This window comes from Bos javanicus, chromosome 19, assembly GCF_032452875.1.
Source record: "Bos javanicus breed banteng chromosome 19, ARS-OSU_banteng_1.0, whole genome shotgun sequence".
NCBI lineage: Eukaryota > Metazoa > Chordata > Mammalia > Artiodactyla > Bovidae > Bos > Bos javanicus.
Genome location: NC_083886.1, coordinates 43,440,378 through 43,455,142, shown reverse-complemented (window position 1 = coordinate 43,455,142; position 14,765 = coordinate 43,440,378). Strand labels below are relative to the sequence as shown.

Below are 14,765 nucleotides of genomic sequence, written 5' to 3'. Positions count from 1 at the left end.
CCTGTGACCCAAGCAAGAACACGTCTTTTTTTTTTGGCCTGTGTCATGTGAGGTCTTAGTTCTTCCACCAGGGCTCAAACCCATGCCCCTTGCAGTGGAAGTACGGTGTCTTAACCACTGGACAACCAGGGAAGTCCCAGGAACATGTCTTTTAACAGCTGTGTCAGAGTGGTTCCTCTAACTTTGGATCACTTCCTAGATCAACAACCCAGACATGCGCGTGCAGATTCTCAAAGATTATGTCAGACAACACTTCCCTGCCACCCCACTGCTCGACTACGCACTGGAAGTAGAGAAGATTACCACTTCCAAGGTAAAAGAAAATGTTTCTAATTCCCAAATCAGGGTTTTGGGTGAATTTCTTGGAGAAAATGACTGCCAAGTCACAGTCTGATTGTGCAGCTAAAATCAAACCCGGTTTTCTGAAAGATTTTTGTTTCTGTTGCTTAACTAAGTTTACACATAGTGTCAATGAGAGTCCTCTGCTAGACCTTAGAAATCAAGGCAGTCTCTCCTGTAAACTGGGAAGTGTTGGTGGGAGGTTTTTAAATAGCAGTCAGGGATTCATAGTAGTAGTTTTAGTAGTAATAGTGGAACATCATGCAGAACAAAAATTAGTAATAATGACAAATGCGTTGAATTTTTTTTTTTGCCTTCCCAGAAACCAAACCTTATCCTGAATGTGGACGGTTTAATCGGAGTTGCATTTGTAGACATGCTTAGACACTGCGGGTCCTTCACTCGGTGAGCTTGCAGCTATTTTCTTCCTCTTAACCTTTATTGATTTTTCTTGGTGATTCCTCCCAACTCCAAGAGCAATGCACGTTCATTAGAGAGCATTAAGAAATGCCTCTATGCCTACCACCCAGAACACCCTCCCTTTACTAATTAGAGTCCAAAGAGAGCTAGCGTCTCATTCCTGGGCAGAAATTATAGTGTCTGTGGGGAGGAGGGCAGTCATGTGAGCCATTTGAAAACTACAAGTGAATTGTGTGTTTCAGGGAGGAAGCTGATGAATATATTGACATTGGAGCCCTCAACGGCATCTTTGTGCTGGGAAGGAGCATGGGCTTCATTGGTAAGTTGGTAGTAAGAGTTCTGTTTGGTTTCGGTTTTTTGTTTGTTTGTTTTACCCCATGGTTCAGGTATACCCCTTGCCTATGTGGCCAGTTTCTTTTTCTTTTTTTGGCTGTCCTGCACAGCTTGCAAGATCTTAGTTCCTCAAGCTGGGTCAAATCTGGGTCCTAACCACTGGACCACCAGGGAATTCCCCAGGCCAGTTTCTATCAGCGAGATGTCACACTGTCTTGATCATTGTTGCTAATTCTTCCTTTGTTTAACTTCCGCTTTGTCTTTGTTCCTTTTTTCTTGGAAATGAGTTTGATTGTTAGCCTAGGAAAATAGAATGAAATCCAACAGGTCCTTTTACCAACACAAACATCTACCTGTGGCATGGATCTAGATGTACTTCCTCATTTTTTGTGTGTATTAGTAAGATTTCCCTTCCTTACCTTCTCTCCCTCACCAAAATTCAACCCTCACCAGCTCTTAACAAAAAGATGTGTTTGCTCTATTTTAGGACACTATCTTGATCAGAAGAGGCTGAAGCAGGGGCTCTACCGTCACCCATGGGATGATATTTCATATGTTCTTCCGGAACACATGAGCATGTAACAGAGCCAGAAACCCTATTACAATAAAGTGATGACGAGAACTCTTCCCCTGGGAAATAGCCACAGACATCTGGCATTGGAGCTTGCTTAAAGGATGGGCCTCGAGTATAAACAGCCCCCAGTGTACAGACATTGAAGACCAACACCCACAGGCTAACACTGTTCAGTCTACACAAAGAAGCTTAATATTTTTTTTTATAAGCATAGAAATAAGAACCCAACCAATACTTGTGACATTTGCTCTGCTACCTGCTATATTTATTATATGGAAGCATCTAAGCACTGTCAGGATAGTGTTCTTCCTCATTGGAGGGTGTTACAATGTTGCTTTCTTTTATTTTTTCCATTAGCTTAAAAAAAAAACAAAAAGTTTTCCCTTGAAGGAAGGGAATGACACTTTTAAGACCTCAAGATACTTTCCATTTAAAGGACCCCTACCCCTAATATCTTATTTTTTCCCTTTTCTTCCTCATATAACTTGAAAAGCATTGTATTAATCTGATTTTTTTTTTAGGATCTTTTTGTATGTTGTGTGTTAGGAGTTTGGTATCTCCCCAAAATGTTCCCTGTTGCAGACCAGTGTCTGCCTGTGTCAGGGGGAATGGGACCATTGCATCCTTAGCCATTGTTACAGAGTATGGGAAGTGGTAATTTAAAATGTAAACTTGTAACATACATATGTTTAAAATGGAAGCGCAAAGCAAAAAGCTGTGAAATGTCTTGTATCTTATGTTCTCTGTATTTATGCACCTGACTTTTGTCTGTTACTGACTCTTCTCCAACCAGTTTGCATCTGTAATCCATAAAGATTCCAGGCAGCTGCCACCTCAGTCTTTCCTCTGTATTATCATAGTTTGGTTTAAATAAACTATATAGTAACACTGACTGCCATCTCATGTCATCCATATATTTTCATCTGCATTCCTTTGAAATGTACTTACTAAGTTTTACTACATGCAGTTTTAAAATGTTCATCCATAGACTTTGCTGATGGTACAGTAGATGGGTGTCCGCCTGCCAGTGCAGGAGACACAGGTTCAATCCCTGGTCTGGGAAGATTCCACATGCTGAGGAGCAACTAAAGCCCATGCACTATACCTACTGAACCCACACTCTAGAGCCTATGAGCCACAACTTCTGAGCCTGAGTGCCTGGAGCCTGTGTTCCACAACAAGAGAAGCCACTACAATGAGAAGCCCATGCATGGCAAAGAAGAATAGCCCCCGGTGCAACGAGGGAAGGCCCAAGTGCAGCAACAAAGATAGCTTGCAATCAAAAATAAATAAAATCTTAAAAAAAAAAAAGTTCATACATCTCTTAAAAAAGAATCAAGGGAATTCCCAATCTCATTGCCGGCAGCCCTGAGTTCCACCCCTGGTCCAGGAACTAAGATCCAGCATGCCACCAGGTGCAGACAGATAAACAGATTTTAAAAAGACACTATCTTTAAAATAAACCCCAGTATCTTCTCCCATGAAATTGTGCCTCCCATTTCTCAGTGAATGGAAACCAAAGGTTTACTTAGATACTCAAGCTAAACACCTGGAAGGCATCCTTTCCTTCACTTCTCTGGTTGGCAAGTCCTGTTGATTTATCCTTTAAATAACTCTCTGATCTGTCCATATGGGGTCTGCTAACTTAGTGCCCCTAGTTCTACTTTTGTCTCCTTACAGCCCACCAGAGATATTTTTAAAGGTGCATCTGATTAAGCCATTCCCTTGCCTGAAGCCTCTAAGTGGCTTTTATTCATCTTTTAAACAAGTATGTATGGAACAGTAATTGTGGACCAAGCACTACGTAAAAATACCTGATGGTTAAATACCTCATTTAACCTTCACAGCGATCTGCCAAGTTAGACAGTATCCCGTTTTTAAAAGAAAAATTAGTTCAAAGACAGTAAGTTACTTGCTCACCCTCATCCACTTAACTGGGGCTCAGTCTCAAGTCTTTCTTTTTTCCATTTTTACTCCAAGGCCATTCTAAACCTTTAAATAAAAATCCAACGGTGCCACTCAAGACACTAATAGGTGAGGGTCCAAGGTGGCTTTTGTTTCACAAAACGACCACGAAGAACACGCTGCTCTCTAGGAGAAGGAAAGAGCCATCGTCCCCATGGGCATGTGGATGGCCGGCCTCCGGGGAAGACAGTCATAACGGGAGCACAACAGTTGCCCCTTACCAGAGACGGACGCCTTAGGACAGGCGCGGCGGCGCGTGCGCAGACCCAGCGGCGGCCGGCTCCGCCCCGCGCCCACTCTTTATTCCCAGAATCCCTCTGTGTCGCACCAGAACGGCAGAATCGTTCGGGGACTGAGGAGTCGGGCGCGGCGGCGTCAAGATGGCGGCTGCGGCTGTGGCGGCGGCGGCGGCGGCGGCCGCGGCAGCATCTCTGCAGGTGCTGGAGATGGAGAGCATGGAGACAGCCGCAGCCGGCTCCGCGGGGCTAGCCGCCGAAGTCAGAGGTAGCGGCACGGTGGACTTCGGGCCTGGGCCTGGTTTGTCTGCAATGGAGGCGAGCGGGGGCGACCCGGGCCCGGAGGCCGAGGATTTCGAGTGCAGCTCTCACTGCTCGGAGCTGTCGTGGAGGCAGAACGAACAGCGGCGCCAGGGCCTCTTCTGCGACATCACCTTGTGCTTCGGCGGTGCGGGAGGCCGAGAGTTCCGGGCCCACCGCTCGGTGCTGGCCGCCGCCACCGAGTACTTCACGCCCCTGCTCTCGGGTCAGTTCTCCGAGTCCCGCTCCGGCCGGGTGGAAATGCGCAAATGGAGCTCCGAGCCCGGGCCCGAACCCGACACGGTGGAAGCCGTTATCGAATACATGTACACCGGGCGCATCCGCGTCAGCACGGGCAGTGTGCACGAGGTGCTGGAGTTGGCCGACAGGTAGGGGACGCAGGCGGGATTCGGAGCGCGGGGGTGGAGATGCTCGCCGACCGCGGGCGGCATCCAGGGAGGGCGCGGGAAAAGGCGTGGAGGGCAGTGCCCTGGGTAGGCTCGAGTGAGCCCTAACGAAATGCATTCGTTTGATACTTACTGAGCGCCTGCTGTGTGTTGTGGGGCCGCCACTGCGCTGGGCACAGAGGGTGCAGCCGGCCAGTCAGGCAAGGGGTCGTGTCTCCAGGTGAAGAGACAAAGGCAATGAAAAAGTCCGCTTTTAATGAGTACAGTGTTGACATTTTAAAAGGATAGTAATTGCGTTAAGACCTTTCTCAGGAGGTGACATTTAAACCGACCTTTAAATGGCAAGGGAATCCTGGCCATGCAAAGATGGGGAATGACCATTCCTAGCAGATAGCGCAAAGGCCCCGCATCTCGTTTGGCTTAGAGAAGAAGTAAAAAAGGAAATTCAATGATCTAGGAGGTGAAGGGGAGAAGGGTGTGTGAAATGTTTTGGATAAAGGAGTTTGGATTTACAAGGTGATGTGAAGCTGGCTAAGGAAATGATTTGACTGAAATATTTTTAAGATGATTCTGCTACTGTGGAAAATGGGTTTTAGAGGGCCCAGATGGATATTCCAGAAACTATTTAGGAAGCAGGTGAATGCAGTTTGGAGATGGGGAGGAGCCTTTTGGGGCAGTATTCTATGTGTATATTTGTTATTTGAACGACTATCTCCTGAGTCAACCCCTGGGTTCTGAGCATCTGGGGATTCAGCAGTGAACAAAATAGACAAAAGTCCCTTTCTGCATTGCACTTCCATAAGTAGATGGACGGCAAATAAAACAGCATGTTGGATGATTGCTCTAGCTATTTTGAAAAATAAAGGATGGCGGGTCATATAGAAAATGTTAATGTAAAGAAGCTGTTTTCTAAACTGAATAGATAGAGAAATCCTCCTGAAGAAAAAGACATTTGCAAAGAATTGAAAGAGGTGTGGTTAAGAGTGTTTCAGGTAGGGGACGTCTCAGGTGCAAAGACCCTGAGATGGAGCTTCTCTGGAGGCTGCTGCTGCTAAGTCGCTTCAGTCTTCAGAATAGCAAAAGGCCAGGGTGGCTGGATCAGAGGGATGCAGGGCAAGAGAAGTAGGAGAGGCTTGAGGGTGGTAATGGGGATGGATCCAGATCCCACAGGGCTGTGTCAGCCTGTGGGAGGACTTGGGCTCCTACTCTGAGTAACATGGGAAGGTTTAAGGTAGAGTAATGATGCATTCTGATTTGCAGAATTCTGCTGTGTTGAGAAAAAGTGGGGAAGGGGCTGCAAGGGCAGAAGCAGAGAGACAAGCAGGTTGTTACAGAGGTGGTAGAGGCTTGGACTGAGGAGGGAGAAGTAAAAGTGATGAGAAATGCTTTGATTCTAGATGCATTTTGAAGGCAGAGGAGAGAAATTTGCCAGTGGATTTGATGTGAGGGATGAGGGAAAAGACTGCAGGTTTTTTGACCCATTGGAAAGATGGAGTTATTATTAAGATGCGAAAAAGTTCAGGAAAGTGTTTGGGAGGAAGTGTTTGGTTTTTGGTCCAGGAAATGTCTTCTACTGGATGTCTAATAGGACATTGGATGGAGGAGCATTGGGAGCTAGAGATTGGGAGGAAATTAGCATATAGATGGTAATTAAAGCTTTGGGACTGGATAAAATTACCTAGGAAGAGAGTGTAGATAGAAAAGAGAAACCGAAGGACAGAGCTCTGGGGTTCTCCAGAATGTTAAAGAGACACCAGCAGAGCACCTGATCCCATGGAAGGCTAGAGTGTGTCAAGGAGGGAGTAGCCAATCATGTCAACTCCGTCACTTGTAAGTAGTCATTGGATTTGGTGATAATAGAGGTCATTGATGGCACTGACAAGAGCCATTTAAGTCTGACCATTGGGACTTCTCTGGTGGTCCAGTGGCTAAAATGCTGCACTTCCAATGCAGGGGGCCCAGGTTCTATCCCTGGTCTGGGACCTAGATCCCACATGCCCCAACTAAAAGATAATCTCAAGCAGCCAAATAATACAGTATCTTTAAAAAAATAGTATTTAAGAAATAGTCTGTCAAGAGAATCAGAAAAATGATACTCATGGACCTGTGTGAGGAGTCATCCAGGGAGGTCTTTTTCCCTCTGTAAGCTGGGAGATGGGCTTCCCAGGTGACTCAGTGGTAAAGAATCTGCCTGCCAATGCAGGAGGTGCAGGAGACCTGGGTTCAATCCCTGGGTCGGGAACATCTCTGGAGGAGGAAATGGCAGCCCACTCCAATATTCTTGTCTGGAAAATTCCATGTAGCCTGGCAGGCTACAGTCCATGGGGTTGCAAAAGAGTCGGGGACTCAACTGAGTGACTAAGCACGTACACATACAACCTGAGAGATCCTGGAGCGTGTTTGTGTGCTGATGAAAATGAATCCGTGGAAGAGGAGAAATTGATGTTATAAGGACCAGAGTCTTTGAAACCAAGAAGGGATAGAATCCATATTAAAAGTGGAGAAGTTGGACTAGGAAGGCAGAGTATAGGGTACAGCTGTAGGCAGACAGATTGAATAGTGGGAGGGAATTCTCTGGTGGTCCAGGGATTAGGACTCATGGCTTTCACTGCTGGGACCCAGGTTGAAGCCCTGGTTGAAGAACTAAGATCTTCCAAGCCTCTTGATGTGGCTGGGGGGAAAAAAAAAAAAGGATTGGATAATGGGAAAATGAAGGTTTTGCCTGATTGCTTCTGTTTTCTCAAAGCATGATACTGGGTCATCTATTTGAGGGTGGGGTGGAATGTGGCAGGTGTATGTGTGCAAGGGGTGGCTTGTTGAATGCAGATGGATAGAGAAGGGTCATCGCACTCACTCCAGCTCTGTTTTCTTCTGTCATGTGAGCTTGTGTTCTTTCAGATTTACCCCTCCTTTACTGGAGACTTGAGTGAGGAGAGGAGAGAACACCCCCAGACAATTTACTTAAAACTTCTCTCCATAGGTCAGTTGCTGAGTAGCCACTTTGTGTTTGACACTATGCCCTGCAACCATCACAGCCAGTCCTACCCATCAGCTTTGAGGCAGGATTCCTTTACAACCCCTCCTCCCCCATATAGTCTGTCTGTTGATCATACCTACCTTGCAGGGCACATACACTGTAAAGCAATAATAGGAAGTGCCCAGCATGATCCCTGTCACGTGACACATGCCTAGTATACGACAGGCAGCTATTGTTTTCTTAGAGCAGTGTTTCCAAACACCTGTCCAAGGAAATATGTGTTGGCTTACTGGAACACCTGCCAAAAATCACAAGTAGAAGGTGGGGAAGCACAAGAAAGAGTGATCCTGGCACCCAGGCATATTTGAGAGCCACTAGAGCTCTTAACTACTCTGCCTTGTCTTTGTCTTGTAGCTGAGATGGTATGCTCCCTGAAGAGGGTAAAGGGAGCCTGTCTTGAAATTCATCTTCATATCACAAGTCAGTCAGTTATTAAGCACAATAATCATAGTAGCAAGTAGTTACTGAAGTGAGAGAGGCCTGGACTGACTGGTGAAGTCATTCTTAAATTGTTTATGTTCTCTGTTCTGGAGATGTAATCCTTAGTGTGTGTGCTAAATCCCTGCAGTTGTGTCCAACTCTGTGACCCTATGGACTCTTAGCCCTCTAGGCTCCTCCGTCCATGGGATTCTCCAGGCAAGTATACTGGAGTGGGTTGCCATGCCCTTACTCCTTAGCATTAGCCTCAAATTGGCCACCCTTAGGGCTTAATTCTGCCAGATTAATTTATGTGAGCCAACAACATCTAGTCAGCTACATGCCAAACCGCTTTTCTTTTTAATGTGGACGGGCCTACACATTTTCTGTTATTTTATTTCTTGGCTTCTTCAGATCTTAGAGTTTGCCTTGCCACTCCTGCTTTAATGAGAACCCAGCTCAGGACAAAACTCCTGAGCACCACCCCTGCCCCTACCCCTGGGTTACTCAGGGAGAAAGCTCTGGTGATGAGAAGATTAAAACCTCTGACACAAAGCCTGCACTGCCGTTCCCTCTGAAATCCGACCAGACAGCCTCCCAGGAGTCACAGTTTTTATACCATGTAGTTGATGCTTAAGGAAATCTCTTCATTGAGACCCAGCCTCATCTAAGAAGAGACTGGTTGCTAGCTAGGGACTTGGGCAGGATGGCACAGACAAGTTTGGATTGAGGTTTGCCTCTGCCAAGGGTAAATTACAGTGGAAACAGAGTGTAGGACTGTTGTTCTTTATTAAAGGATATTTTCTGAAATACCTTACATAATCAAAAACTCCATTTTGTGTGTGTATCACAAAATTTTGTATAATATATAATTACATATAAACTACCTAATGTAAATAAAATATATAAAGATGATTTTTACATATGCTTTTAAACATACTTTCCCACACAATCCTGTTTAATTTGGGAGGATTTGCTTGCTTTTTTCAAGTGTTGTGAATGAAGTGAGATGAAACTTATATTTCAGTTTGTATAATTTAGATGTTCTCAAAGAGCATTTTCAAAGTATGCACATTTGAAAATTAATCCTTCCTCTTTTTCTTGGTTTTAGGTTCCTATTAATTCGTTTAAAAGAGTTTTGTGGAGAATTTCTCAAGAAAAAGCTTCATCTCTCTAATTGTGTGGCCATTCATAGCTTAGCTCACATGTATACCCTAAGCCAGCTTGCTCTGAAAGCGGCAGATATGATACGGAGAAACTTCCACAAAGTAATTCAGGATGAGGAATTTTATACTTTACCTTTCCACCTCATCCGAGATTGGCTTTCGGACTTGGAGATCACAGTTGATTCCGAAGAGGTTCTGTTCGAAACAGTTTTGAAGTGGGTTCAGAGAAATGCTGAGGAGAGAGAGAGATACTTTGAAGAACTTTTTAAATTGCTCAGATTGTCCCAGATGAAACCTACTTACCTTACTCGTCATGTCAAACCAGAGAGGCTGGTGGCCAATAATGAAGTTTGCGTCAAGTTGGTGGCCGATGCAGTGGAGAGGCACGCTCTGAGAGCTGAGAACATACAGTCTGGCACATTCCAGCATCCTGCTTCTCATGTCTCATTATTACCTCGCTACGGGCAAAACATGGACGTGATCATGGTTATTGGAGGCGTGTCAGAAGGAGGGGACTATTTAAGTGAATGTGTGGGATATTTTGTCGATGAGGACAGATGGGTAAACCTACCCCATATCCATAATCACCTTGATGGACATGCCGTTGCAGTAACAGAATCCTACGTGTATGTTGCTGGGTCGATGGAACCAGGGTTCGCTAAAACTGTGGAAAGGTATAATCCAAATTTGAATACCTGGGAACATGTTTGTAGTCTGATGACAAGGAAGCATTCTTTTGGGCTAACCGAAGTCAAGGGGAAGCTATACAGCATTGGAGGACATGGCAACTTCAGTCCCGGTTTTAAAGATGTGACTGTTTATAATCCCGAGCTAGATAAATGGCACAACTTGGAATCAGCACCAAAGATTCTTCGGGATGTGAAAGCGCTCGCCATTGAAGACCGGTTTGTGTACATTGCTGCCCGCACTCCTGTGGACCGGGACACTGAAGATGGATTAAAGGCTGTCATTACTTGCTATGACACAGAGACTCGACAGTGGCAAGATGTGGAATCTTTGCCGCTTATTGACAATTACTGCTTTTTCCAAATGTCTGTGGTCAACTCAAACTTTTATCAGACAGCCTCATGCTGCCCCAAGAGTTATTCTTTAGAAAATGAAGAAGCGATACGAAAAATCGCCAACCAGGTTTCCGATGAGATCCTTGAAAGTTTACCCCCGGAAGTCCTAAGCATTGAAGGAGCGGCCATTTGCTATTACAAAGATGATGTTTTCATTATTGGAGGCTGGAAAAACAGTGATGATATTGACAAACAGTATAGGAAAGAAGCCTACCGATACTGTGCTGAGAGAAAGCGGTGGATGCTTCTTCCTCCCATGCCACAACCCCGTTGTCGAGCCACTGCCTGCCACGTGAGAATCCCATACCGGTACTTGCATGGCACTCAGAGATATCCTATGCCTCAAAACTTAATGTGGCAGAAGGACAGGATCAGACAGATGCAAGAAATACATCGACATGCCCTAAACATGCGGCGAGTGCCAAGCTCTCAGATAGAATGCTAGGTTCTTTGATGCATGCAGCTTAAAACAGACCTTTTCATGAGGCCGAAGATACCCAGACTGTTACTTGAAAATGTAGGTCAATAACTTATTTTCTACATGAATGGATTATCACCCCATATAAAGGAAATACAGTTAAAAACTGAAGAATGGGAAAATCAATTCAGTACGTGGTAATTTTTGTTAGTTTGCAGTCTTTATCTGTTGTTGGTTTGTGTGTATGTTGGCAAAATAAGATCTTATTAAAGATAAATGGAAAACCAGGTGTAGTTACTTGGTTGTTCTTCTGCCAACAGTTTATAACTTCTTTGTTTTAGGGACTTATGTTTTGAACATGCTTTAAGCACCGATTTTATTTGCACATGTATTTTGATAATCTTTTTCATTTTTTTTCCTGAATGGTTGGTTTTGACAAGATCAGAATACATGCATTGAGCCCTCATCTATAGGAGGAATGTGCAATAGTGAGATTGAAGTCTGAAGGAAAAAGCACAATGTTTTAGCAAGATGATTTCACAATGTTTGCATCGCTATTTTGTTGTCTTTGTTTATCTTGAAATACTATCTTGTTTATTTCTAGAAGACATGACTGATGAGAAATTTGTGATTGGCATTTGTGGAATATTTTTCATTTCTTTAGCATCTCTGTTGTAAACTTCACGCCATCACTTTGAGATAATGGTGGTTAGCAAGAGTAGTGATCTTTAGCTGATGAATTGATTACAGAGGAAGTTATATCTTTGAAATTTGTTTCTCTAAGCAGAAAAATATTACTAGTCTAGAGTAAGGAATCAAAGGCATTGAAAAATTTTAAAACGCTTTTTTCAGGAGATATTTGAAGATAAGTTACTGAGTGTAAATAATGCCGATGACAATCGACACTCAACACCTTTAGTTTTAAATTTTACTCTAATGCATATTATATGGAATCCTCATCATTCCTTTCTAAAACAAACTTTTCAAAATAGGAAGGAAGGAAGTAACAGTTTAGGGAAATGTTGCTAAAGAGAAGCCTTATTATTTCTCAACCTGGATTATTATAATATTTTGTCCATTTGCCCTAGACCTTCATTGAAACTTTGCCTGAGCCTAGACTACAACATTTGGGCACATAATTACGGCTCTTAAAAATTGATCTCTGTGGTTATCTTTTATTTATTCTAATGCATTCTTCTGATCTCACCTGTGCCCAGGCAGTATGCAAATTATCACATAGGTTGACTTTTAGCGTTCAGTTAATGTAGGAAACTCCTGCTCTAGTGGTTTGAAGTGTGGGGTCCAGTATACTTTTCTTGTTTCTTTCAGAATGTTTCTACCTTCTTGGACATTCTGGAATACTATTCTAGAAGGTAAATTCCAAGTGCAGTGATTTTTTTCCCCCCAGTTAGTTCATTATAGTTCTTAGCAGTTGGATCAAACATCAAAAGAAAAAGTACAATCAGGAATTTGGGCTCTCAGTGTGCTGTAGGACTATTAATGCTTAGCCCTTGGACTCTATACTAAGAAATTATCTGAAATTTCTAAATTGGTATCCTTGCCTAAGAACATTTTTTTAAAATGTGTTGGAAATCTACTTTAAATACATTTAATTTAGTCCAGGGTAGGGATGGGAAACTGCAAGTCTATTTCTATATGAGGATATATTATCCTACCCCATCTCTACCATTTCCTTAATTTCCATTTATTTTTAGCTATTTTAATAAAAGTTATTAGATTCTGAGAATTGCTGATTAGTTGTGAGAGGTCTGTGCAAGACAGAAAAGCTCATTAAATGGCTTTCTCATTTCTCTCTGATAGACTATATTAGCAAACTTCCTTTTCTTGATGGTGTTAAATAATTTAGTAGCTCACTAAGGTACCAGTTTCTTTCCAGGAGGGTGTGATGTCAGGTTTTTTTAATTGCTTTTTTTTTTTTTTTTAGGTCTCAGAGATGTCTTCTGAGATAGTCATTACCAAGTTACTTGTAGGGTTGTCTTTTTTTCACATGATGTAGCAGAAGCCATAACTCATAAGATTTAGGTATAATCTGGTTTTGAAAACGTGATTGAAACTGTTGTTTTTTAACTCGGCAGGCAGCCTAGGCCATGGCTGGAAAGAGAGGGTAAGTCCTTCCTTGCATGATCATGTGTGCAGGGTTCCTGACCACTGAATTCCTAATTTTCATATTTGAATTCACATGTGTGATTTCACATCGATAACTTGTGTTTCTAAAATATCCTAACTAACTTGTTAATAAGGAAGGAAACCAGATTTGCTTAAATCTGTTCAAGGCTGACATTCTGAAATTTTAAACTAGAAATAACATCCCTCAGCATTTGGAAAGGTTCTGATTATGATGACCAGCCTGCAATGGCTCTTTGGGAAAGAAATTTCCTTTTTAATGAAAACTGAAGATTGCATTTGACAATTTAAGCAGTTAAAAATACAGCTTTAACAAGGCAGCTTAACATGTATTTAAGCAAACCTTTTTTGTTGTTGTTGCTTTTGTTTTGTAGAAGGAAAAGAGGGGAATTGACTATATCAAAAAGTAAGAACTGTATATAACTTTAAGTGAGGCTGCTTAGATCTTGGAATGGATACCCTTTGAGTATACCCACCCCACCATGGTTTAAAAAAAGAAAAAAAGCCCGGTGTACATATTGAGAATGTCAGTCATGAGCTTAGTGTTTAAGTAATACCTCTCACTTGCAGTTGTGAGTCTGATTTGCATGATTAGTCTTGTGTATCTTGATATACAACTTTGCTTTTGCTGTGCCAATTCAAAATTATTTTGCTTTAAAAAAAAAGAAAACCTAAAATTTTATGGACGTCAGTTTTGTCTTGATTACTTGGTTTTGTATAGTATTTCTGGGACCAAAAAATAAATTGAAATCTTTTTTTATGTAGAACAGAGGTTTGAAGCTGGAAAGATAATGTTTATGGCAGATTTGTGTGCTTTTGTATATTAAACTCTTCAGGCTGCCGGTAAGGCAGTTTCTAGAGCACACTTACTTTTTTCCTCTTTTATGTTTCTTGACTAGTGTAGCATGTGGTATGTTTAAATACTTCATTCTCTGCTTCATAATTCTAATATGAACACTATACTATAGGTAGACAGGTAAGCTCTTTGTACATTTCAGTTACGTGGCCTAATCAAGCATAACCAAAGGGATGTTTTTTGTACTTGTCTCAAACTAAGCCTAAAAAGGGTGTATCAGCCACATTTCACGTCTTTTCCAAATATGAAGAATTGTGAAGCAAGTCCTCTGCCAACACTAGAAAAATAGGGTGTTTATAGGTTGTCATTTAACCTTAGACTATTTGGAGAAACAATTCAGTCTCTCCTTTTTCAAATTGTTAAACATTTTGGCACAGTTTTTCACTCCAGCTTGTTACTTTCTTGAGAATAGTCCATTTTTGTTTTTATTATAATGCTTATATTATACCATCTTTTGGTCATTGGAAACAAAACAGCTCATAGCCCAGTGATGTAATACAGTGACAGTAACACAATATAGTAGTCATTTTGCTTCAAGGAGTTTAATTAGATAGCCAAATAACCGCTCTCTGTTGATTACCTTTGTTGGGCTTGTCTTACTCTATATGGCCATTACTGCGAATGTCTGACCGTGAAGCACATACAGTAGAGCACTTGTTAACTTAATCTTCAGCCTAATGCACTTGCACTCATTGAAAAGTAGTGCTTGTTGTGTGGTTGAAGATCTTACGGTCTATGTGCAAGGGCTCATTGAATTATATGTAAAATAAATACTTAGTTCAAGTTGATACAGTGAGTTTTCTGGGCTAGCAGTATTGAGCCCCTGTCTTACCACAAGTATAATCTTGACTGTCTCCCTTTAATTAAGTCAGAGATGTAGAATTTAGGACAGTCTGAGACATTACCTTGTAAAATAGCTTGTTTTATGTTCCTAAAGCTACCTTGTTCTGTGTTAGAGCTACTAATCGTCTTGATGTAAGTTTTAAATAAATGTATTTCTTTAGAGCTGACTTGCACTGTGATTTCTCCTTTTAATTATGGACCATTGAATATAATTGCTTCCTTCTTCC

General features: G+C 42.3%; 2 protein-coding genes across 4 annotated transcripts in view; both read left to right on the top strand.

Annotated features, from left to right (window-relative positions):
* ACLY (ATP citrate lyase) overlaps positions 1–2,558 on the top strand; it is a 44,462-nt gene extending 41,904 nt beyond the window's left edge. For all 3 annotated transcript variants that reach the window (XM_061391793.1, XM_061391792.1, XM_061391791.1), the window contains 4 exons: positions 200–313; positions 662–744; positions 1,002–1,078; positions 1,580–2,558. In XM_061391793.1, coding sequence (XP_061247777.1) covers positions 200–313; positions 662–744; positions 1,002–1,078; positions 1,580–1,674 — 369 coding nt within the window. In that variant the 3' untranslated portion in view covers positions 1,675–2,558. The remainder of the gene's footprint in view (positions 1–199; positions 314–661; positions 745–1,001; positions 1,079–1,579) is intronic.
* Positions 2,559–3,910: 1,352 nt separating this feature from the next.
* KLHL11 (kelch like family member 11) lies at positions 3,911–14,700 on the top strand. Its single transcript, XM_061391797.1, has 2 exons — positions 3,911–4,556; positions 9,140–14,700. Exons 1-2 carry the CDS (start codon positions 4,012–4,014, stop codon positions 10,719–10,721), a joined length of 2,127 nt encoding a protein of 708 aa, XP_061247781.1. The 5' UTR covers positions 3,911–4,011; the 3' UTR covers positions 10,722–14,700.
* Positions 14,701–14,765: the final 65 nt, after the last annotated feature.

Excerpts from the sequence above, each read along its gene's own strand:
- KLHL11 (XM_061391797.1), top strand. The coding sequence starts at position 4,012 with ATGGCGGCTGCGGCTGTGGCGGCGGCGGCGGCGGCGGCCGCGGCAGCA. Across the intron at positions 4,557-9,139 it reads GTGCTGGAGTTGGCCGACAG|GTTCCTATTAATTCGTTTAA; the intron begins GTAGGGGACGCA and ends TCTTGGTTTTAG.